Below are 25,161 nucleotides of genomic sequence, written 5' to 3'. Positions count from 1 at the left end.
TCTTTCAAGTCTGTGGAAGCAAATGCCCAAAATGTGATGCTTAATCAGAACTAAATATGAAATTATTCACATTCTGCCCTGTTTTAAGGCAACTGTCATTCGCAAAACTTTCTTTTGCAACTTTGGGAATTATCAAAAATTTGCATCCTGCAGTATTTACTCAAAAGTCATAGCAACCACTAATATGAACATTTGCTTGTCATCTATTGATCATCTCGTTAGATTGTAGTAGTATGTAGTTAATTGCTCAGGCACAGATCAGGAGCGAAGCTTCTTCTTCTCTCCACTGATATTTCTGGTGTCACTGATAAATTGATGAATCAGATTTGTGGGGAATTCCCTGTAGGTCATCAACACCAATATGACAAGTCAGTCATGGGACACTTGTATATCACTCTATTGGACTGATCCCTCTGAACACTAGAATACACTTGCAGCATTGTCATCTTTGCACAATATATCTAGCTAAATGTGTACATAATAATTGGAAATCACCTGATTGATGCAGCAGATCTTGCGGAAACAGAATTTCTTTTGGATCCATCAAGGCCTTTGCTGTGTTCTCAGTCTTCTAATGCCAAACATGGAGTGCGGGGAGCTTTTTGCACATCATTATCAACTCTAGTAAAAATGTGCAGAGCTTGTCACTACTGCCGAGGTGACATTGAGGCTCTGCAGTGGCACCTGTATGAGCTGCTCCTCAGCACTGTTGTCAGAGAGATGACGGCCGCCTGCTCACGCATTACTGCATCATTGCAGAAGCTCATGTGCGTTTGATCGTTCTGTGCGATCAATGCTGAAACACACAGACAACAGGCAGAGCTGCACTTCTGACTAGCGCTCTCTCTCGCTTTGTCTTTCCGTCTCTGTCCTAAATGAACAAGGACTCCTTGGCTGTCCTATAGTCGTGCATCAGAGAAATTTAGTTCCTTCTTTTTTCTCTCTTTTTAATTTGTCAGCCGCACCAAAGAATGAAAATTAAAATTTTTGCTGCCAGACAATCTGCCTTTTGAAAAAATACTTAACTCTTGATCCTATGATACTATGGTGTGGTACGGATGCAGTTATATATATGAGAACAGCTCCAACTGGCTTTAGTCTTCAAACACTGAGAGAAACTGGAGAGACTGAGAGTGTTTGTGGTGTTTATATAATGCACACGATTGAAATAATTATTGAATAGCATCTTAAAAACTCTGTTGAAAATGGTTCAGTTCTCTGAGGAGGTTATGTAACAGGATGTCATTGAGTCTCTGACCTTGAAATGAAATCATGTTCTGCAGGCATTATGTGTTTCCACTGACAGCCTCTAATTTGAAAGTGTAAATCCAAGACTAATCGGGATGTTGAACACTAAAGCTGCTTTTTAACACAGTGAATTAGTTCATTTCTCTCTCAAGGTTAAAAACTGGGCCTCTTTAATGTGTTGCATGTTGTTTATTCAAGGGTACTCATCATGAGTCACAGTCCTGTTTTCACATGACCAACACTTTAGATATTACATAGATATTCTCAATGCTGTACACAGAGCCTGTTTTTTTGGTGACTTAAAGGGAAACTTTTACCAAAACACAAAATAAAAGCAAAAAAAGTGTCGATCCCTGAGTAATTGTGGACTGCTCCTCAAGCCTTCCTGTTGACACTTTTTGTCCGCCATGACGGTGACATGTCGAAGATACAGCTGCTAACGTGAGTTGTTCAAAAACCTTCTTTTTAGTAAACTCTGTGTACGCAAACTATGTTCTCAATGCTCATGTTCTTGTGTAGAGACCCTTGTGATAGTACGAGCAAAGTTTCATGTTGTGTCGAGCCTTCTTAGTGTTTTAAAAATAGTGATTTTGATGATAGCATGAAAGTGCCCCATGCACTCCCATTGAAAATGAGCTTGCCCGAAAACGAAACTACGGTCATCTACGGTTCATCTTTATTATGCTTTACATGAAGGTTTGACTTATATACATTCACAAATGAAGCCTAGGTTGCATTTTGGTGAGAGTTTCACTTTAACAAAGATGTTCTGTCTCTTGTTTTGTTGCACTGTGTACACCAAATATACTGTTGATGGCAGGACTGTAAACCTGCCCTTCATTATATTATGTTGACGGCATGTTTGTGGTCTGTAATAGACTATCTATTAGAAATACATGTAACTAATTGATTGTAATAAGTGTATTCACATATTCACTGTCAGCTGAATGCCATTTTCTTTGCAAATTAGAATTCACGTTGAGGATTTTCAGAGTAAAGTTGTTTCAGTGCTGTAACCGTCAACATTATGTATACAGCTGTGGCTAAACTTCACAGTTGTGTGTTCAGCTGCCCGTCAAAAAATTCTAATTATTTTGACCTTTCTTTGCTTCCATAGCTGTTTGCCTATTCACATCATCAAATCACTTCCCTTTGTTGTGGAAAAGGTTTCCTCTGTTTTGCTGACTGCCGTGATATCTGTCAGAGTCAACTTGAGCCAATACACAACTGTAAATCTCAGTGACGGCACCAAACAAAAGAAAAGACGAGTAGTGCATATTTTAACACATTCGAAACCCCCAAATGATTAAAATAATATGCATACAAACTGAGATTTGTCTGCTGTCAATTAGAGAAATGTATATTAAGTGATTTCTCAATCCAGTGTCCTGCCTAATATTTGACTGTTTGGTTTTACAGCTGCAGGACGAGCAACAGAAAAAGCCTGATAGGAAGCGGTCAGTCATCAGGTTTGCCACGACCTCACTCCCCTCTTTCATCTCTTACAGGTAAGTCCATGTACACCAAATGTCCTTTAATGAGTGTGCACTGCTCCCTCAACACAGTGTTAGAAAAGTACCCATTAGTGCACACAATTCACAATGTTCTCTCACAGGAATGCCGTCCATTGTGTAAAACAAAATGAAGTTTTGGAGTAGAACACGGGAAAATGCTCAAGGAGATTTATAATTCGTCTCTGTTTCCCTGTCCGTAGCTTTCAACCAAATGGAAGCACTTATCTGGCACGCCTATATGATATTGATATTATAAAATGGAAACACATTCAGTTAATGTACATATTGAGTATTATTGGCTGACCCTCAACAACACAAGGTACCAAGGCTTGCCAGGCACAGAAAGCTGAGCAATAAAAAGAAGTCATAAAACTTTAATCATCCTCTCTGTGGTAATCTGTCAGGTCACTTCTGTGGTGTTTTAGGTGAGAATTTAACTGTACAGTGGTAAGTTGAAGGTCAGTGATTGTGCTCTGAGAGGAAGTGGTGGCCTGCAGAGAGGAAATACACAGGAGCAGAGGGAGGGGAGGCCTCATTTACCATGGGGCGTTTTATTTCCTGGCATTGGTCAGCAAAAGCAGAGCCACAGCTCGCAGCGTTTGGTCAGTATTTCAAGATGGACTCGGACTCAGAAAGCCACATTTCTCTTGCCAATGAATGTATTCAGCTGTTGGATGACCTCAGACTGTGGCTCAGTCGCAATATTGGTATAAAAGGTAAGAAATACATTCTTTAAATTCCATTTACAGCCACCACTGAAGTACAGTAATTAAGAAAGTTGATCTTTCGCCTCTGAATTCCGCTTGTAGCTCTTGTATTTCCTGTTAGTCCAGTCAGTACATAATCTCTTCAGGTGCAGTCGAACTCCCAGAGGAAGAGATTTTCATCTTTAATTGGCTATGATTAAGATGACATTGCAATTAAATAGGTGACATTGATCACTTACAAGATTTAGTGGCTCTATCGTTGTTCCCCACCCTGGAGGGGGCCTCTCTTTATCATGGCAGGAGGAGGTTCCATCCTCGCTTCTGGTTAATTAACCGTTTTGTCCCACCCTTTAGTGAAAGATGTAATTATGTCTGATTAATGCAGGACCATAGGTTTGTTTTTATATTACGGCTAATTGGTGCCTTTCAGAAAGTCCCTACAGTATAATGTGTTCAGTGGCCCAAAGCTTCTCCAACCAGCAAGGTAATACTGTATGTGGATGTTACTGATGTAGGTACAGAGAGGGTGTGCATAGTTATTGGAGGACATAGTCAGTAAGTAAGAAATTTGTTTACAAAGCGCCTTTTAAAGTTTAGCTGGGTGGATTGATTAACTATATGAAAATCAGCCCTCGCTCTTCCCCTTCGGTCTGTTGTCAATCACACATACTTGGCAGCGTAAAACACTTTTTTGTATTAAACCCCTCCTGTGAATGCACTGATTGTGAATCAGCCTCTCCTATTGAATATAGGCCTACTTGTGCCACTGCTTTGTATAACATTGCAAGTGCCCCTGGTTGTTGTGATATCATTTGGTGCACGATGGTTTTGATCGGCTACATAATTAACAGCAAGCTTTCCCCACTCGGGGCTCACCTGCTGTTATGACAACGGAAATTGCGGATGAAAAACAAATCCTCTCCTATCTTGCTTTTGGTCGACTTTATAAAAAGTACTACTGAAGATGAAAGCAGATAACATTGCTGGTTGAGAGAAAACAGAAAGTAGAGAGAAACAGAAAGACGAGGCGAGCCAGTGTGCATGCATTAAGGTGGACAATTAAAGCAACAAAACTTGACGCTTTTGAATTATCCTCCCATTTGTAACTGTATGTTTGTGATTCTGCTTCTGTAAAGTTTACTCTCTTCGGGTGATGTGCAGAGCTGAGCTGCATTTTAGCAAAACCCACATTAAAGACCTGCCTTCACTCTACAACACTTCAGTTTTTATAGCAACATCAAGGCAGTTTTGATAAGTTGTGTGCCTGTCAGGCTTTTCAAAATGTACAGCTATCACATTTGCAAACCAAATCCACGTCTCTCAGAAGTTTAACCGTTTAAGATCTGTGAGGAGAGTGTTTCACTGCATGGTGTGCTGCTTCTGGGTGTCACGTTTGACTTTCTGACACATCTTTGCATGCTGTGTAAAAAACAAGCAGCTTTTAGAAACACACTGGTTAAAGCAGACTGTTTTACAATTACTGGCAAGTGCAAGGTGTAGAGTAAGAGATAGGAGGACGGAGGTGACATTAAGCCAGATTGGGAAAATTTCCATTCTGTGAATATGGTGTTGATGAAAATGATACTTTGGAATGAGCCGTGGGTGGATTTAGTTTGCCTGATGGCTGACCTGGTTTTAAACTAGTGCTCTATAATATGGATTAATGCGAGATATCACACAGTAACTGTTCTCTAAACATACTTCAGTGTAATGAGAGTTCATATCATAGTCATGAGATCATCAGTAGACAATTTTAGGTCCAGGTGAGATGCACTAATCCTCTATATCAAGGTGCTTTCCCACTAAGTGTCTGTTATGGTTGGAAAAAATAAAATAAAAAAATAGACTAGAAATGTTCATTTTGTGTCTTGCTGTTGGCTTTACAGCAGCACTAGCAAAAGAGTTAACATTGCATTTGAGGTGTCTCTTTGTCTCTGGTTATTCTGGCATCATGTACCCTCAAATATGTTTGAGATTCTTATGTAAACACAACAGGTTGTGTCAAGGTAAGCAAAAATGATCAGAGTTATTTACATATATCAATAAGATGATTAGATTTCAGTCGATTTTGTAATTATAGTAAACAGCCGAAATGTCCCGTCAAACACATTTGGGCTGTTCACTCAGATCCATGATGATGCAGCTATCAGTGGTTGATTGCAGTTTGTCAGGCTTTGTTTTGGCTTCAAATTGAAGTGGGGAATCCAGTCTTATTGGATTTTGTTTGCTTGCAGGTAGTTTTCCTCTTTCAATTTGTTTTTAATCTCCGTTTTCTTTGTGTTTTTTCTTACAGGAACAAGCCCTCAAGACAGCCCTAGAAATTTTTCTCCTAGTGCCTCTGCTCATTTCTCCTTTGCACGAAGGTACACTCAGCACAACCATGGGTATTTACTTGATTTGCAGCTGAACAAATCAGCCAATGAAGACCAGAGGGAGATTTGTTGGATACAGATTGTTTAGAGAAAAATGAGTTGATTTGTAGCTATTCAGCAGTGTCAGATCTTATTTTTTCTGCCAACATTAAGCCTCTTGAGTCTATTTATGCATTTAAAACATCAGTAATTTGAGCCATTCCTCAACATGATATCATGTAATTGTGTATTTTTGTTACAATCCACAGTCATTGCCACAGAGCAGACAGGTAAATTCATGTTAGGCTTTTTTTGTTGCCCTTGAACCCTGCATTTGTCCCAATGACATACACCTAACCCCCATTAGTTTGTCTCATTGTAGCTTTAAAGTTTTCTTTTACATCATTCTGGCATCTAGTTTCAGTTTCTGTAATGTTTCTCCTTGTTTCTGTGCGGTTTAACTAATAGAATCATTTTGAACAATACCAGAGAAAGGTCACCATTCATCTATAACCATGAGCATTAGGATTGCAGGATTTAATTTACATGTTTTGAATACAAACATGGAAAATATGCATAGTTTCACAAATTTGTCTTTGAACAAAGACAAATTCTTTCCGCTGACTAGAATTGTAAAGAACTTTAATCACACAGGGCGGCTGAGAAATTAAAGGAAAAACTAACATAAATCATCTTAGTCTTTGCAGCAAAAAAAACAACAGAGGGATTAATCCTTCCAAATGATATTTCCTCCGAGCGCTGCCTCACAGGGCCACCATTTGTTATGTTTCTGTACTCTTCTATTCAGGTTTTTCCTTTAATTTGTCACCCATCTTTATGTTTGAATGCTTTTTTCATTTATGGATTTGGTATCAGACGTTGATATCTGACAATTCTCTCTGTGTGTTCGCTGTTCTGTGACAGGACTGATGGTCGCCGCTGGTCGTTGGCCTCCCTTCCCTCCTCCGGATATGGAACCAACACACCCAGCTCCACAGTCTCTGTAAGCATCGTGCACTCACACGACTGGCATCAAGACATGTGACAGGTCAATTAGTGAAACACAACCAAAGAGTAGTAGTTAAAAGTAGGGTTGAACGATTTTGAGGAAAAGATTTGACTTAACTATAGACCTGTGTTTGTGGTCTACCAACTTTTAAATGAAATGTGAAATGCTTGTGGTTGACATTTCTCGGGATCCTTCTTTTACGCCAATCAGAGAAACAAGTCAAGATAAACGTAAACTTGCTGTGGTTTTAAATAAAATATTTATGAATTTGTTAACCTTTTATTCACTGTTTGTTTTTGTAATGCTCAATCCGGCCACAAAAGCCTGAAGTACACCACTACCCCATGTTTACGCAACATTCATGTGTTCTTCCAGTTGACCTTTAATCTCTCCATGTACTCAAAACACAAGACCTCAGGCAGTCCTGTTACATGAAACGCTTGCTGACACACAGTATATACTTTATAGTGTTTATAGTGCTCAGTTAACTTTTTAGTTGCTATTTAAAACGAGGGGTAGAGCTGCAGTCGTGCATCTCTTGTGGCTACAAAAAACAAAGACTAAAGAAAAAAGCTAAAACTTTCACAGATGGGGAAAAAAAATCAAAATGGCTCACTTTTTTTCTTTATTTACTTCTCAAGGCTTCTGTCGATATTAGCTGTATTCTTGATACTGAAAGATTGACAAGAGAGACTGTCTCACAGCTCTGAATCACTCAGGGTTGATAAACTTGAAATTTTTCGACAGCTCTGTTCACCAGCTGTTTGTCATCTACCTTCCAACTATCTGTTTCAAATTGACATGAGACAAATGGCAACAAAAAATACACACAGCCTTGTTTTTCCAGACATCATAGAAATGTTTTTTCTGTCACGAAATCAAAGTGTGCAAACACTGATTGACTGGTTTTTGGTATTTTAGCCTTCTCACTTAAAGGGTTCAGGCTTTTTGAAGTGGGCTTGTATGAGGTACTTATCTACAGTAAGTGCATAATCTGCAGTAGCTGGCTGTCTGTACGCCCCCAGTTTGGAGAAGCAGCTGGAATACTGTATCAGGTTAAAGTGTTTGCTTGATAGAGAATCTTTTCACTTCTTTACCTTGCCATCAGCCAGTCCTCTCTGACAGGAAACTGAAGCCTTTATTACTGTCTCCAAAGTGACCAGACTCCTTTTAACAAAAACGGTGATTTTACCCCACAGAGCACCAGAGTTGCTTGTCTACCGCTGCCTAGATCAGTTAATTTGTATGTGTTATCGTGTGACCTTGAAGAATCAGAACTAAGCATTTAAAACACCAAAGTTATTCATTAAGATGTACGAACTACCCAGTCAAGGAAGCATTAGACCAGCTACTCTTGTGTTCTGCGCGATCAAATTAGTGTTTTTGTCAAAGGAGTCTGGTGGCTTTGAATTTATGTTTTCAGTTCTCCATTGGAACGGGTTATCTGCCTCCTTCAAATTGTGATCTTGATATACAAATGTAATAGTTGAATGGACAACAAACACACACACAAACACTTTTCCTCTCATTGTTTTTGTGTCCATTTCCTCCGTCTGACAGCTCTGTATCACTTTCACTGACAGAAAGCAATCGTATTCAAACATCAGCATAATCGTTTACAGGAAGCGAAAAGAGCTGCTGAGCATTTACATACAATACATGTAAACACAGTCATTTACAGGAACAGCAAAAGTGTCGTGGCCATTAGAAATTGCTCATATTGATGTTTTGTTTTTGTTTTGTGGGGTTTCCTTGGTCATCAAGTACATTTCCTGCTTTTCACACCATCTATCGCAGGAAGCATGTTCTTGTTTCTGTGAAACATCAGTCATGGGTCGCGTCATCTTGGAAACGGTACTTGTTTTTGTTTTGTGTTAGAAGTCAGGCTCATGGTTCAGATATTCAGTACAGCAGTTTGAATTGTTTAATAGAATATAAATGAAATACAATAATGAATGTGTTATCAGGAGTTTTGTCTGTTTCATGAAATTGTTCTTATTTTTTGGTAATTTTCCAGTATCATTTGCCAGAGCTGTTTCATTTTCTCATGTGTTACTAGCCACAGAAGTACAATCTGATATCTCCGTGTTGTTGGTCATAATTAATGTTTCTCCAAGACCATCATAGACCATCAATTGACCGATCACATTTTTGTAATGTCATAGCTACATGGAACAAGTTATCTTTTCAAACACGTGGTTAATGTTGTGAAAGATTCCGTTCAAAACAGGAAATTATAAGTATGCAATATAATCATTGGTCTCCAGGGTGAGGAGAGTTCTATGCTTATCCCACTCAGCTACAACAGCTTGCTCTGGATGGTTCTATAAGTTGAAACAAATGTCCTGGAGCAACATATTAACCATGATATTCCAGAACAACACCAACACGTCAATATCAGATAAACCTTTGTCAAAAGATTTGGTTTTGTGAGATGCTTTAAAGTCGGATCCACCGATATATCAGCTGTACGTCGCTATCGGCCGATGTTTATCTATCGTACCAATTCTGTTCAGTTGTAAAGCGGGCTGAAAAAAGCTTTTAAAACTGAACAACAATCTTTTCTCATGCAAAAGAAAGTTAAATTAAATATTGTCCATTAATCTGTATAATTTGATTTCTTTCTAAGACAGTGTAATGAAGTTCTGAATGACTTTAAAACTGTTCAGTTATTATTTTATAATGAAGATTTCTTTCTTTCCCTGCCAAAAATTAGGAAATGGATAACAACAAAAACAAAATAAGCAACAACAACCGGCCCAAAATTCCACTATCAGTGCATCTCGACTTTAAAGGAACAGTTTCTTCATTTGGCAATCGTGATATTTTTTTCTTCCTCATAATTGGATGAGACAATTGTTAGCATTTTTGTGTGTGTGTTTGATAAGTCATATTTTTTTCCCAGGGGTGTGAAGGTATGATCTGCCTTGCTCTCTCTCTGACTGGCTTATGTGATATTCTGACCTGAACTCTATCAAATCCTCAGTCGTCATGCCTAAACCTAAGCCAGCACAACCAAGGAAGGGAGTCAGTGCAAGCCAATCAGAGGCAGAGTACAGCAGGTCATGGCTTTACAACCCTGGAAAAAAATATTGAACACGGCAGATATGAAGCTTTCTTAGCGCAGCATAAAGACTGGAAACAAGCGGAAACAGCTAACCATACTCTGTCTGCTTGTACAGCTTTTTTTTCCCTATATTCCCTTTTGACAGAGCCAGGTAAGCTGTTTCCCCCCTGTTCCACTCTTCATGCTAAGCTAAGCTAGCCATCATCTAGCAAACATAATACCATTTACATCTTCTCAGCTAGAAAGAATAAATTATATTTCCCAAAATGTCAAATTATTCTTTAAAATTTGGCAGGTACTTGAGGGGAAACTGCCACCCCTCAAGGAATCTGTTGGCATGATTGTTTTTCTTTCATCCACATAAAATTACCGTCTCGTTTTTTTTTCTTTTCATGTTGAATATATATGTGTTTCATTTCCAGTCATCCTGTTCATCACAGGAGAAGCTGCACCAGCTGCCCTTCCAGCCTACGCCTGATGAACTGCACTTCCTCTCCAAGCACTTCTGCACTGAGAGCATCTCCGGGGATGAATGCCGCAGAGCGACGGCCATGCGACCACGCTCACGCAGTCTCAGGTATTCATTTAACTCTACAAATGAACAAGGCATACCATTGTCACCTCTCAAGTACTGATTTTAGAGCCGTTTTGTTTTTCAGCCCTGGAAGATCTCCATCATGTTATGACCATGAGATTATTATGATGAATCACGTCTACAAAGAGCGGTTTCCTAAGGTATGGGCTTACAATAAGTTTCTACAGCCATGTCTGGCCATTTATTATCTTACACATTACCAAACAAACACCTTCCCTTGTCACTGCAGGCCACAGCTCAGATGGAGGAACGGATTCAGGACATCATCCGCAGCAACTCTCCGGAGAGCGTCCTCCCTTTGGCAGATGGTGTGCTCGGCTTTGCCCACCACCAGATAATTGAGCTGGCCCGTGACTGCCTGGAAAAGAGCCGGCTAGGACTCATCACCTCCAGCTACTTCTGCGAGCTCACCGACAAGCTGGAGAGGCTTGTTCAGGAGGTGAGCGCATCTTCAGAGATCGTAGTGTGTTAAAACACCAGAACAGAGAACAGAGAAACGACATGAAAATGTTGTGGGAGCAATGATGTACCGCTTTAGATCTTTAGATCAGGATGTAAAATGTGTAATAATACTTTTGAGTCACAGAGATAAATCACTGATTTTCTGCAGTCTTCTAAAAAACACAAAAGCTTTAAACCACGTGGACGAAAAAATATTCTGCCCGATAAAACAAAAGGTTTTTGTTTATTGTAATATTTGGAATCGATTTATATAATTATTTCTAACATTTTATGAACACTGATTTTTGCAATTTTAGCATTAAAGATAACAGAAACCATGCTAAATTTTAAACTATACCTGTCTTTGGCCAGTTTATGATTACAAATTACTGAGATCTTGAATCGTTTCTGGTTTGCTGCTGTTTAGTCCACGGAGCGATCAGAGAGTGAGGAGGTGAACTTCATCAGAGAGCTGGTGAAGAAGATCCTCATAATCATCGCACGACCTGCTCGACTGCTGGAATGTCTGGTATGTTTCATATCACTAAATAGCCTTAAACAGGCCCTGACACGAAAGCCAAAGATTTGTTATTTGCCTTCATTGAAAAGTGCATCATGATCTCAAATACTGCTCATGCGGAAATAAACTTAAGTGTGTCTCTTGCTGTGTCTTTAGGAGTTTGACCCAGAGGAGTTTTACCACCTTTTGGAGGCGGCTGAAGGACATGCTAAAGAGGGTCAGGGTATCAAAACGGACATCCCTCGTTACATCATCAGCCAGCTGGGACTCACAAGAGATCCTCTGGAAGGTACAGGAAGTGCTCAGCCATCATCAGTGCTATTGCAGTACAATAAAAACTAGTTAGAAGACACTCAAACGGTTTGACAGAATGAAATAAATCCTAAAATATTGTTTTAGTTCAGCATGTCGGCGTTGAAGTAAATATGTCCAAATTGAATGCAAGGTTTCAAAGAAATGAAGCTGTGGAGTGAACTGAAAGACAAAGATACTCTTGACTAATGTCCTGTACTGAACAGACTGTCTTTCTAATGACCCTCTGTCTCCCCAGATTCAGTAACAAACAACATTCATTATGACTAATTAGAAAGGAATGGTCTCCCCACAGACCTTATACAGATCCACACAGGCTGGCGCATCAGCCAATCGCCCCATTCATTTCCCCTGAGTGTCTCCTGTGTTTCGTTTGCCCAGTGCCTCGTGTGCCTGAAGCAAACCTACGAGGAAGGACAGATGTTAAATTGCAGTGGAAATGTGTTTACAGGCTCTCTGGGGACGAGACAAACACCCCCCTGTGAAAACACACACATGGACAAACACACACAGAAACAAATGTGAGAGATGCAAGGTGGTTTATAATGAGCATTTGTTCTGGAGTTGTGATTTTCAAAATGGGTGTTAGACATGTGTTTGCGTTGCCACATCTGATTTCCGGCCCATTTACTTTCAATTCAGATTATCTTGGAGTCAGCACCTCAAACTTAATAGGTGAATAAAGACCAAATCTGCTGTTTTTTTGTTGTTTGTTTCGTTTGCTGATTTTAGGCATTTCAGTAACCTTTGTTTCAAAACCTGCACTGCGGAAGGCAATCATAGGCTTAAAGGGACAGGTCACCCAAAATCAAAAATAAAATGTTTTTTCTCTTACCTGTTGTTATGTTATGCATCCTAGATTGTTTTGGTGTGAGTTGTGGTGTTTAAATACATTTAAAAACCTCAACAGCAATGTCTCTTCCCAGAAATCATGACCCAGTTTCTCAAGATAATCCACAGACCTTTTTTGTGAGCAGTTTCCTGTAGGAACTGTTTTTGATATCTCCAAAACTTTGCAGCTCACACTAAAACAATCAAAATAGATAAATATCACAACAGGTAAGAAAAGAAATATGTATTTTGATTTTGGGGTGATTTGTCTCTTTTAAAGCTGCAGATTTATAATGAACAATTTTTTAAATATTTAATCCACTGCATCTCCTCTTCTTTTTTCTGTATGTTCTTCTGTTATGTCTGTAGAAATTGCTCAGCTGACCAGCTGTGACAGCGGCATTGCAGAAACCCCAGAAACCGATGACTCTGTAAGCACTCAATAAAGAAGATTATTGCATTGATCCGCTCCATCTTTACAGCATGTGAACAGATTTTTATCGTTTTGATTTGTTGTATTCCTCTTGTCCTCAGTCTCACAGCCTCAGCACAGCACTGCGGTGTCGGCGTAAACCCTGTGAACTGGACTTTGAGATGACAAAACTAATCAGCAATGGAGCCTATGGGTAAGCACATTGTACAGTTTATCAGAATATCTAATCTGTGATGATGGATGGTTTGTTAGATCCCCAGAAAAGAGCATTTTTCCCTCTATTTCCACTGGACGTTGATAGCAATTAACAATAAAACAACTGACTGGTCAACTGTTTATTCCACAGAGCTGTCTATCTGGTTCGACACAAGGAGACAAAGCAGCGGTTTGCCATGAAAAAGATCAACAAGCAGAATCTGATGTTGAGGAATCAGATACAGCAGGCCTTTGTGGAGAGAGACATCCTAACCTTTGCTGAGAATCCTTTCGTTGTGTCCATGTACTGCTCCTTTGAGACACGGCGGCACCTGTGCATGGTCATGGAATATGTTGAAGGTCAGCAGCTACGGTTGTAGTGCAAAGTGCTGCGGCTGAAATCAGTGTGTGCTCTGTTACATCCCTCTATTGATCTTTACAGGTGGAGACTGCGCCACTCTTTTGAAGAACATGGGTCCCCTGCCTGTGGACATGGCCAGGATGTACTTCGCAGAGACAGTTCTTGCTCTGGAGTATCTCCACAACTATGGCATTGTTCACAGGGACCTCAAGCCGGACAAGTGAGACCTCACAAATTTTAAAGCAGCTACAAACAGTATTGTGTTTAGCTCATAGCGATGAATCAACATACTCTTGAATTCCATGCAACTCTACAGCGTGTTTTTAATATATATATATTTGTTTTGTTGCTGTTTTTTTTCTTTTATTTTGTTTTTTTGTTACGCAAAATTACTGTTTTTGTTTACTCTCATCATCACTCTCATAAAGTTATCTCCAGACACAGCAAGCAGCTGTTTATAGGGAAAAGGCTCTAAAAACCCTCTGTATGCTCCTGCCAAGCACCAAACAGCAGACAGACACAGTTAAAAACTAGCTGGTGAACATAGTGGAGCATTTAGCAACTAAAATGGCAGATATTTCCCTCAGGAGCTGAGAACACAATCAGTGAAAAAAAGTGTTTTGGCTTTTGTCAGGTAGCCAGAAACATGACTCCAAATGAAAGCCATGTCAGCTCCACGACTGCTGCATGTGTTGATAGGCAACTTAAAAAATGATATATCAGTGTTCGGCTGCCCTGATAAGTCCATAAAAAATGTAGTGTTCTCGCTGTTTTGCAAGTTCCGCAAATAATTATTTGACCGCAGCTTCAATAAAATTCCCTTTGGGAAATCAATTTGAGTTTTTGATTTTGAAAAATTTTCTGTATAATTCAGGTGAAAATATTTTAATCTCTTGCCCTCAGAATAAAACATGCAGCCTTCACATTATACAGACTTTTTTTTGTTATAGAATATTAAATGGTGACATTTATTGTGCAGCTGTCACTCCAGGAAGGCTTCCAATTAAACTTTTGACTTTGAACAGAACAGAGACAATTCCTCCCTCAACTCCATGTGCTGGGCTGTTTACACCAAAAACTCTTTGACCTTGATTCGTAACATTGATGAAAGACCCAAAATTCTTCCCGTCATAGAACTTAGAAACTTAGTGTGTTCAAAAGACATCTCCCTAATCTTTAATGGGAAAACAAATAGTTTTTTTTGATAGTGGCTTTATAAACATTACTGCAATAATGGATCTATTACCTCCACCGCCACTGTGAGGTTTTTTTTTTTTTCAGCAAAAACTTCTAAAGATGCTAGAAAGTGTTTCTGTTTTCATCATCGCATTTTATTCTAATATTTCCATCCTCTTCCTCTTGCCCTCCTTCTCCTGACTTCCCTCTTCCTCACAGTTTGCTGGTTACATCTATGGGACACATTAAGCTGACAGATTTCGGGTTGTCTAAAGTCGGGCTGATGAACATGACCACTAATCTGTACGAGGGACACATTGAGAAAGATGCCAGGGAGTTCTCTGATAAGCAGGTGAATCTTACTTTTTAACTACAATCATGGACAATTTATAAATCTTCCATAAACTACATCATGTTTAGAATGATTGTTTCTCTCTTCAGGTATGTGGGACTCCAGAGTATATTGCACCAGAGGTGATCCTACGGCAAGGCTACGGGAAGCCGGTGGACTGGTGGGCGATGGGCATCATCCTGTATGAGTTTCTGGTGGGATGTGTGCCTTTTTTTGGAGACACACCAGAGGAGCTGTTCGGACAGGTCATCAGCGGTCAGTGTTACATCCTTTTCATTATTTTTACTTTTGCATCTTATTGATTTTTAACTTCCTTTTTATTGATTTCATTACCTCTGCCAAGGACGTTGTGTTTTCACCAGTGTCCGTTTGTTGCTTGGCTGGTTTGTCAGCAGGATAACACAAAAGCTATTGAACTTATTTTCACACTTGGATGTGGGATGTGTCTCTGCCCAGAATAGACCCCATTATTTTTTTTTATTTTTTTTTGGTGTGGATCCAGATAAAGTACAGATCCAGGAATGTTTTTTTTAACCATGTGAGATGGGTGCAACTTTAAACTTTTTCATTAATTTCTCACTGAATAATTTATGGATCTTGATGTTATAAGATAAACAGATAAATACAATAAAGTCAGCTGTATTTAGGTGGCTTGTATATATTATTGAGAGCAATTTGATGTTGGTCAAAGGGACTGTTAGCCCTTGGTGGAGTGCTGTTTGGGTCTGTGTTTCACTGATTTTATTGTTTGATTTATTCTCTTTCATTGTATTTTAGCACAATATTTTATGAACGTATTGCTTGTTGTCTTTTTAACTTAGTTGTAAAGTGATTTGAACTTTTTCATAATGTTTTATGTGAGAGTATAATGTTTTTTGTGACATCCTATTGGTGATTTTGCCTAATTGCTGCTCAAACAATAACAGACCTTCTTAATGTATTTCATGACACTTGACTCAAGAATTAATTGTTTTCAACCCATTAACTGCCTTATTTTTAAATATTTTCTGATATTAAAGATGAAAATAATTTATATGTATTTGTTTATGTCCGCTTATGGAATATTCAGTTTGACTAGACACGTTTTCTGCTGCTGGAGGTGATTTAAGCAAAGTCTTGCAGCATCTGGCATTTAAATTTTGTCGAGCACATCAGCAGAAATTCCCAAACCTCTCTCAGATATGAATTAAACATTTAAATAGTGACCACGAGGAATTAGCTGATGTGTGTATTCTGAATTTATTGAAGACCGAGATTTCCCCGAAGGCTAGCAGTAAAAACAGATGGCATTTAGTGGATCCTGCTTGACTTTAGACCACGAGTGCATTTATAATATTATAATGATGTCACTTTGTTCTCCTGTAGTCTCGTGGTGACAGCAGCACAGAAAAAATCTTAATCTTGAAACAACAAGAGCTTTTATCTTGTCGATAGGGTGGCTCATGAATTGTTTTATTTGCAGCCTCGGTCCATGGCGTGGAAATGAATGGTATGCCACGACTGATTTGCTATGCTCTCAATCAAACTGTACCAAGCCTCTGAGAGTGACTGTTAATTAAAGGGGCCTGAACACGCTGAATGCACGCCACCGTGGCCTCGGGCCGCACATACATATTCATAGTTCCCCTCCCAAATTTGATTAAAATGGGGGACAAACTGCACACGGAGCAGACAATCAGCTAGGCACAGACAGGCTTTGCCCCCCTTTTCAGTGCTTATCCATGAGGCTTTTCACTAACAGCTAGACCACATGTAAATTGTCTCGTTCAATATTATGCGTACACCTTCAAGCTAACTGTGTTTGTCTGACTTTGCTGGTGAAGCGTTTTTTTAAACTTGGGTGTCACAAATATTAACATTAGTAGGTCACAGTCAAGTGAGCGTTGTCCTCAGGGCTGACCCGATGTCCAAGTCAATAGTAAAATATAGACGATTCTTGCATGCGCTCGTAACAATAAACTTACTTTAAACATAAAGCATGTTGGTTGCTAATTCACCGCCATGGTTACATGAGAGCTTGTAGTCTGATTCACTGGATGTAAGCTGTGAATATAAGACAGTCGTTGGACACCAATTTAGCCAATATTCCCCTCTTACTTCAACAAGTAATTGTGCACTTGGAACTGTCGGGTGTTTTCTTGACCATTAAGTATTTAAGGGAACCTAAATTAAAGCAACTTCTCATCAACAACACTTTCTGGTTATTTACATTTTTCTATGCTTTCACTGTATTTTTCTGAGTAATGCTTGATGTTCTGCACCTAAAAACATTGCCTTACTAATCTACTATCAGCTGAGCTTCACGTGCTCCTTGCATTTCTAATTCAAACGGATGTACTGTGTGTTTCCAGACGAGATCAACTGGCCAGAGGGAGAGGACGCGCCGCCTTCCGATGCTCAGGAGCTGATCACCTTGCTGCTCAGACAGAATCCTCTGGAGAGGATGGGCGCAGGTACAAACACACAGAGCACCGAAACATGTGGCACAGCCGGTAACTCGGTTAGCACCAGACAGGCAGAGCAGGCTGCCATAAATTCTCAAGTGAGCGATGGTGCCACCTCAGCACTGCTCATTATTCCAAGTCACTGGGGGAGAAATTGAGGTCATCCACCAGCAGAGCAGTTTATCCAGTGGCCTCTTCACCTCTTCCCTTTGATCAATTGCAATTATTTCTTCACCCGTACATGAATCTAGTTCCATGCATGATCAGGCAGTGAGAGAGTGTAGCTGTGTCGACTCTAAAAGTGGCCTTGACCTGGGATAATGGCCTTTAATCAGAGGGATGCATGTAGTCGGTTCAGTCCAGGGACAGCTTCACCTCCTTGTTCATCTTGCCTGGCTACCGTTCACAAATGCTCCCGCTCTTCCACAAAAGGTCACAGGCAGGAAATGGTCCTGCATAATTTATGGTCGTGATAACAGTTTGGCCTGCAGCCACCAGGGAAGAGGAAAACATAGCATTAGCGTTTCTTTACTGCCTGTGTCTAACTGAACCGTTCGGTGCCAAAGCCCAGAGTTTGTCTTTGTGTTTTCCTCACATTTGTCCTTGAAAGAAACTCAAGCTTGTCATCTGTTTGTGTTTATTGCATCTGCAGGTGGAGCTGCTGAAGTGAAGCAGCACCAGTTTTTCCACAACCTGGACTGGAACAGCCTGCTGAGGCAGAAGGCTGAGTTTATTCCCCAGTTGGAGTCTGAAGATGACACCAGCTACTTCGACAGTGAGTCAAAAATATAGAAGTATAAACAACAAAGCTAAAAAAAAAAAAAAAGATATTCTCAGAAATCAACTGATCAGCTCCTGACAATCAAACTGGGAGACTTTTGTTGATTATGAGGAGAGATTGTAAGTTATCAGTCTAAAATATTAAGAACTGTGTTAGTAAGATTTTTAAGGTAGGAGTTAAACCTCCAGTCTGTAGTATCTGCGGTATCCAGAGAGGTTGCAGCACCAACTGAACACCCAACATGTTACCGTCCTAGAACATGAAAGGCCCTCTTTAGAGTCAGAGGCCCAGTCCCAGTGTCCACACTCACAGACTCACAGACTTTGAGGCTCAATCCCATTAAGTCTGCGCGGGTTTAGGGCTGTCCCACTGTCAAATTGTTAAGTGCATGAGGGCTCAAATGCTGACATTTTGAGCCCTTTGTGGCCATTTTCTGTAAGTCTGCATATTTTTAGACTTTGCCTGAGGATATTAACATTAAACACTGGGGAATACCATGGATTACTAGTAATCTCGAAAAACACAAACATGATCGTGATGCTTTCATTACTCCATATGCAGCTTCCTTTTTTAACTAACAGAAAGTTTCAAGTTTATTTTATTTACATCAAAAAATTATATGCTTTTGAAACATGGAACTTTTCCCCTGAAAGCTCTGACTGTAAAAATATTCTGTTTGTGTTCACGTGTACTCCGGATTTTTAATTGATTTTTAGGCTATATATTTTAAAACGTGTAATAACATTTAAAAAAACACACAAGGTGAGGTGAAACATAATAATAATGAACCATTTTGACCCCTTGCAAACTCTCTCACTGAAACAGTGGATAGTTGACATCAGCAAAGTCCATGAGGGCTCAGGGTTTAAAGCTTTAGGAGGGACACTGGGATTGTGCCAGTGTTTGGTTTGTCCATTCTGAGTTTCCGTAGAGACTTGGCAAACCATGTGGGAGAGGACTCACTCCCCCAGTAGATATAAAAGGCTCATTCAAAGTTAATGAAAACACAATGATTCTTAGTTTCAGGTGATTATACACTCATGAAAACATAATTATGAATGTCATAATATATTTCGCTCTGATTCCTACACAATGGTCCTCTACCTCTATGAGAAAGCTAATCTGTAATCTGCATCTTAAATCGCTTTCACGCTTTCAAATTGTGAAACAGTTTTTGATGAGTTCAGCAACAGAGGGGCTGTTTTGTTGAACAATACAGGGGTATGTAAATATTTACCTGTCAGCCATGACAAAATGACAAACACAACCAGATTTCTCAGGAACAAAGTTGAGACAAGCAAGTGGCAAAAACATGAAGCGATACATACTTGCTATATTCTTCACACCTTAATCATCTGAAATCTAAACCTGTCATCATTCATTCCCAGCTCGCTCTGAGAGATACCATCACCTGGAGACAGAGGAAGAGGATACAAATGATGAAGACTTCAACGTGGAGCTGCGGCAGTTCTCTTCATGTTCTCACAGGTTCTCTAAGGTTTGTCCTTAATCTCCCACTTTCATCATTACTGCCAGAAATGTTCCTAATGTAAATGAGTTGATGCCCTCATCTGTCCTGCTCCTTTTCTCATGGGAAAGAAAACACGAATGTTTAATTTCATATGGAAATTTGTGCCCCCAACTCTCCTGCTCCCCTTTTAACCCTACAGTATTAAACATAGATTTCAGCTTTGCATATATTTTCCGCTTGCAAATCAGATGGGTTTTTTTTCTCTCTTTCTTTCTTTTTTTTCTTATTGTAGAACACAATACACAATAGAGTCATATAAGCTGGGAGTCATTGTTGTGCTGCATTGCAGTATGCTCTCCTCTCACATCAAAACAAAGAATTACAGCGTCTCAGAAAGCAGCGGGGCGTCTCAGAGGAAGTGTCGAGCTACAATGAACCTCCACATGAACGCCAGGGTTGTTAGACATGATGAGTTCTGCATTAACACAGACAGCACAGTGTCTCTGCTCCACTTTTAATTGTACATATTAAAAACGCTGCTGTATTAACCAATGCTAGCTGCACAGAATATTATACATTTATTTATCAGTTTTCTAAACCTGACTGTGTTTTGAAACATCTGCATGTCAAAATAATTTTACATTTACAGGCTGCATGAACTGAAGTGAGCCTTTGCTTCTGTGTTGTTGTCAGGTTTATAGCAGCCTGGATTTGTCCCGAGGGCACCTGGAGGAAAAAGGAGAGACGGAGGGGAAGAAGAGCGAGAGCCCGCTCACTGTTGACACTCTTAGCTGGACGCCAGATTTTACTGAAATGTATGTTTTCCTCCGTACTTTAGTCCATTGAACAATCGAACATTGCATTAAAGACAAGAAAAGGCCTTTTTGATTATTGACAAAAATAGTTGCAGAAATGTCATCTTAATAATTCTCCAACTTCAGTGGTGGTACCTTAGATTGATGTAGAAATATATCAAATATCAAAAGTAAAAGTGCTTGTTCTGCCGAAAATCTTCTAAGAATATGTCCTGTTCTTCCACCAGGCCGTCACTGTCCCACTCGACAGACACCGACAGTGTCAATCAGGGTCCTCGGCCCAACTTGTTACCAAAGTTTGCCATCTCAGCAGAGAGCGAAGGAGACGAGACCTCAGGCCTCGGTGACCCCAGCAAGACCTCGTTCTCCATCGGAGAGCTCCCGCAGGATGAGCCTGACGCTACAACCCCGGGCAGCACCCACAGCGGTGCCACACTCTCTGGTACAAAACTAGAGCTGCATAGTATTCAGATATATAATACAAATGCTTGTTTTTTATTTTCATAAAGCACATCAAGTTGTAAACAATGAAACTACAGCCGTGTCTCCCCTTCCACTGTAAGTGAATTGCTGGGAATTGCTGCCTTTTTGCAAGATAGAGAAGCAGGAAACCAGCTTTATTTAGATAAGTCACTGATAAATAGTCTTTGGTGAGTCTACATTGGACTATAATTAAAGAAACTTTAAAGTGTTAACTTTAAGAATGGAATTTGTTTCAAGGTGCAAGGATCTGTTTTCCGATATGTTAGAAGTTAATTGGTACATTCATTCAGCATTCGTACTTTGGCCTTTTTTTTTACTTCCATTCAAAGAAAACTAATCTAAGTCTAATCTAAAGAGGACAACAGCAGACCACACCAAAGGAAAGAGTAGCTCCTACAAAATACAAGCTAGTTCACAAGAATACAAGAATACAGCTGCTGTTTCATGCAGCAAAACACTACAAGAAGGATTTATCAGTAAAACACTGTTAAAGCCTGTCGAACCAAAACATTGCTCAGGCTTTTTTAAGGTCAATAAACAGAGAACAAACTAGATAATTTTTTTTTTTGCTGGCTTTTTTAATGGTCAGAAATACCCTCTATAGGTTCATGGCCTATAGCTGACACATATATCCTTGCTTTAAATGTTGTTTTTCTATCTTAATTTTTCCTTGGTATTTTTCACTGTATTTTTGTCACTCAAATACAAGCGAGTAACCTGTAAACCTCAAAACAATCAAGATAGAATCTGCTAACTAAATTTAGAGCTGTTTGTGGGAGGATTCTGTTAGCTTACAAAACCTCTAACAATCACTGAATAACACAATATGCCTTCAGTGTTTTTTCTGTACAGAAAACAGTGTAAAAATGACAAAGTGTGGTTTTGTGGGCAGTGTTTCTCCCTGTTTGTAGTCCATATGTTTTGCTAGGCTAAGCTAACTGCCTGCTGGCTGGAGCTTTACAGTAAAAGACAGAATTTTTCAAAATATCAGTGTTTTTTATGCACGTTAATGTAGTTAAATGTGATGTAGTTCTGTACCTCACTTTATTCTCATCTTCTGTAAAAAAACAAAAAACAAAAAAAAAAACAGGAAGTTTCTCTGAACATCTGGACCAGTTGACGCCCAGAGGTGAGGGTTTGGAGAGCCCAGACAGTACCAGCCATACCTCTGCAGATCAGGGGGCTCAGAGCAACTCCCTGCGGCCGGAGAGTGCTGCAGAGAAGACCGGGGCTGTGGCTAAAGTCCCAAAGTCTGTCTCAACCGGAGCCCTGTCCCTCATGATCCCTGGAGGTAAGTCGAAGAACAGCATGCAGAAAGAGATGCATACGCTGACTGAAAAATATGATCTCAAGCAGTTCTGTTGAAGGTTGGAGTATGTCAGAGCCATACCATGTGCAGAATTACAATAAGAGCAGCGGACTTTGAACAAATAATGTGAAAGAGATGAAAGCGCCCTATAGATCCGTGCGAAATTGACCCAGCATGACACCTGCTGTGAGTTCCATTTTGCAGAGTGGCTGCGGGCGAGTAGCCGAGTACAAGCCGCTAACAAGTAAAGCAAGCAGGCAAGGCAGGAGAGAGAAAATCCCATTAGTTTCACCCTCAGCAGGAGCAGAATGAACCAGGCTCATGAGCTTTATGGCATCACCTCACTACTGACTGGAGGGCCGGTCAGAGTCTGATTGATTGAATAAAGGAGTCTTCTCAGGTGGTGATTATCTCTTGTTTTTACAGATATGTTCGGGGTTTCTCCGCTGGCCAGCCCCCTGTCTCCTTACTCCCTCTCCTCAGACCCTTCCTCAAGAGACTCATCTCCGAGCAGAGACTCCTCCCTGTTCACCGCCAACCCACGGCAGCCCATCGTCATCCACAGCTCAGGGAAGAAGTTTGGCTTCACGCTGAGGGCGATCCGGGTGTACGCCTGTGACGGTGACATCTACACTGTCTACCATATGGTTTGGGTAAGGATTGCCGGCCTGTAGTAGACAAGTCGTGATCAATTATCGGTCGGCAATCTGTAAAAGTGCGTTATTTTATCTGTTGGGTGCAGTTTAAACAAACTGTGACATGTTTGCCAATGTAGTTCTTGTGAAGGCTGTACAGATGAAATCTCATTCAGCTTCCAAGGGTACTCTGTTCTGGTCTTCTGTTGTTTGTTTTTGTTGTGAAAACAAAGCAAACTGGATTTTGTGATAGCACATATTTGATCTGTTGGTTTCTTTCCCTGAATATTCAGACAGTGAGAAGCAGTTTGAAAGCTTAGTTCCTGCACTATTTAAGTTAGCTGTTTGTCAACAAAACTATAGTGACATGTTGTAACCACACAGCAACTATTCCAGTAATAGTACAACACGAAATACCGTTTTTGACCACTTCGTTAAAACAATTTTTGCGCCTATTGTTCTGTTTGCTGATACATGAATGTTAAAAATATCTTAAACCCTAGTTTTAGTTGATCGTGATTATAGAGATGATAACAATAATAAATATGTCTTGTGTCTGTCAATCAGAATGTAGAAGACGGTGGACCTGCACATAAAGCTGGACTGAAAGCTGGAGACCTCATCACTCATGTGAACGGAGAAGCAGTTCACGGTCTCGTCCACACTGAGGTGGTGGAGCTCCTGCTCAAGGTAAACCAGAGTTTTAATTTATCAGCATTTCAAGTTATTAATGATTTTCTTCTTGGTGTTTGGAAAATGTAGTTTTGTCATGTAATTGCTCTGTATACCATACACAGTGGTTAGCACTGATTAATCCTGACTGCAATGCAAATTAAATTTAGATTAATAACTAGAAATGTAACATTTGTGTAGTCTGACTTAAGTTTTAGTCCTTTGTTGGATTTGAGAGACAAAATGTCATCCTAAGTGTTGTCCTTCCTTCTCAGAGTGGCAGCAAAGTGGCAATTTCCACAACCCCGTTTGAAAACACTTCGATAAAAACTGGTCCTGCGAGAAGGAACAGCTACAGGAGCAAAATGGTCCGATGTGCCAAAAAGCCCAAGAAGGAGCGGACACCAGAAAGGTACTTAACCTTTTCATTTTATTCACTCTAGATTGAAGGCTTTTGTCTCCCTCTTCTTTTCCACTCTAGGTTTCCCTTTCAATTTAAACCGCATGGTGTCACTATAATCTTAAACTTTCTAAATACACAGATTTTGTGTTTCATGAAAACCATTTATTGTGGAAAGATTGTTCAGAAAGTGACAAATGTTGGAAAATGACACAATTTTTGACCAGTTCAGTCGGTCTTGACAGTATTATGGTTCCATACTCAAAGCTAATGACGACCAGAGTCAAGAATTCATGTGCTGGTTCAACGCAGAAAGAAACTGCGACACAGTTCTGCTTGAGATGCAGTTGAGCATTACTATATTCCTTATTGTCCTCTAGGGGGCAGAAAGACACCACTGGGGGGATATTTTAATATGTGAATGATCACTCTGTAGGATCAATGGGCTGTTTTGCATCTTAAGGAGACTGTGAAAATGTGCAGGATGATGTGTGTACAGTGAGAAAAGCAAATAATGTAATAATATAGAAATGCAAAAAGCATAATGGCAAAAAATGTATTAATTCTGAAGCAATATGATGTTTATGTTGATTTCTAATGCACTTCTAAGCTATTATGTATCCATCCACCCTTTCTTACTTACCTTTTTGTATTTTACTCTTGCACTGACATGTGTACATTAGATTTAACAAACTACTTCAAGCAATAAAGTAAATCACACATCATAAAAGACGACCGCGGGAGGTGTTCAAATGAATCTGGACTAATTTCTCTGTCTCACTTTGCTTTCTTCCAGGCGACGCTCCCTTTTCAGACGTTTTGCCATGCAGCCCTCTCCTCTCCTGCATACCAGCCGCAGTTTCTCCTCTCTGAACCACTCCCTGTCATCTGGTGAGAGTCTCCCTGGCTCCCCTACCCACAGTCTTTCCCCCCGTTCCCCTACCGCCGCCTTCCGCCCCACACCAGATTTCACCCAGTCAGGTGGGGATTTCAACTCACTCTGATGTAACTGTTTGTTTTCATTTTGTGTGTGAAATTA

The 25,161-nt window shown here is 40.0% G+C and overlaps 1 protein-coding gene across 13 annotated transcripts in view; it reads left to right on the top strand.

Annotated features, from left to right (window-relative positions):
• Positions 1-25,161, top strand: part of mast4 (microtubule associated serine/threonine kinase family member 4) — a 99,964-nt gene that overhangs the window by 68,211 nt on the left and 6,592 nt on the right. For 6 of the 13 annotated variants that reach the window (XM_037116413.1, XM_037116409.1, XM_037116416.1 and 3 more), the window contains 25 exons: positions 2,668-2,756; positions 5,763-5,832; positions 6,090-6,110; positions 6,745-6,823; positions 10,319-10,473; positions 10,556-10,631; positions 10,721-10,930; positions 11,360-11,461; positions 11,609-11,741; positions 12,965-13,026; positions 13,130-13,221; positions 13,375-13,583; positions 13,666-13,804; positions 14,980-15,112; positions 15,202-15,367; positions 17,464-17,565; positions 18,209-18,331; positions 19,726-19,835; positions 20,502-20,623; positions 20,851-21,065; positions 22,197-22,397; positions 22,842-23,068; positions 23,618-23,740; positions 23,998-24,134; positions 24,919-25,103. In XM_037116413.1, the coding sequence (XP_036972308.1) occupies positions 2,668-2,756; positions 5,763-5,832; positions 6,090-6,110; positions 6,745-6,823; positions 10,319-10,473; positions 10,556-10,631; positions 10,721-10,930; positions 11,360-11,461; positions 11,609-11,741; positions 12,965-13,026; positions 13,130-13,221; positions 13,375-13,583; positions 13,666-13,804; positions 14,980-15,112; positions 15,202-15,367; positions 17,464-17,565; positions 18,209-18,331; positions 19,726-19,835; positions 20,502-20,623; positions 20,851-21,065; positions 22,197-22,397; positions 22,842-23,068; positions 23,618-23,740; positions 23,998-24,134; positions 24,919-25,103 (3,281 nt within the window). Of the gene's footprint in view, positions 1-2,667; positions 2,757-3,130; positions 3,479-5,762; positions 5,833-6,089; positions 6,111-6,744; positions 6,824-10,318; positions 10,474-10,555; positions 10,632-10,720; positions 10,931-11,359; positions 11,462-11,608; positions 11,742-12,964; positions 13,027-13,129; positions 13,222-13,374; positions 13,584-13,665; positions 13,805-14,979; positions 15,113-15,201; positions 15,368-17,463; positions 17,566-18,208; positions 18,332-19,725; positions 19,836-20,501; positions 20,624-20,850; positions 21,066-22,196; positions 22,398-22,841; positions 23,069-23,617; positions 23,741-23,997; positions 24,135-24,918; positions 25,104-25,161 lie in introns of those variants that run through there. The other 7 variants (XM_037116415.1, XM_037116411.1, XM_037116414.1 and 4 more) reach the window with 6 other exon arrangements.

The sequence above is a fragment of the Acanthopagrus latus genome, chromosome 12 (assembly GCF_904848185.1).
Source record: "Acanthopagrus latus isolate v.2019 chromosome 12, fAcaLat1.1, whole genome shotgun sequence".
NCBI classification, from domain to species: domain Eukaryota; kingdom Metazoa; phylum Chordata; class Actinopteri; order Spariformes; family Sparidae; genus Acanthopagrus; species Acanthopagrus latus.
The sequence above is the reverse complement of the archived record's forward strand: the minus strand, read 5'-3'. Positions and strand labels throughout refer to the sequence as shown.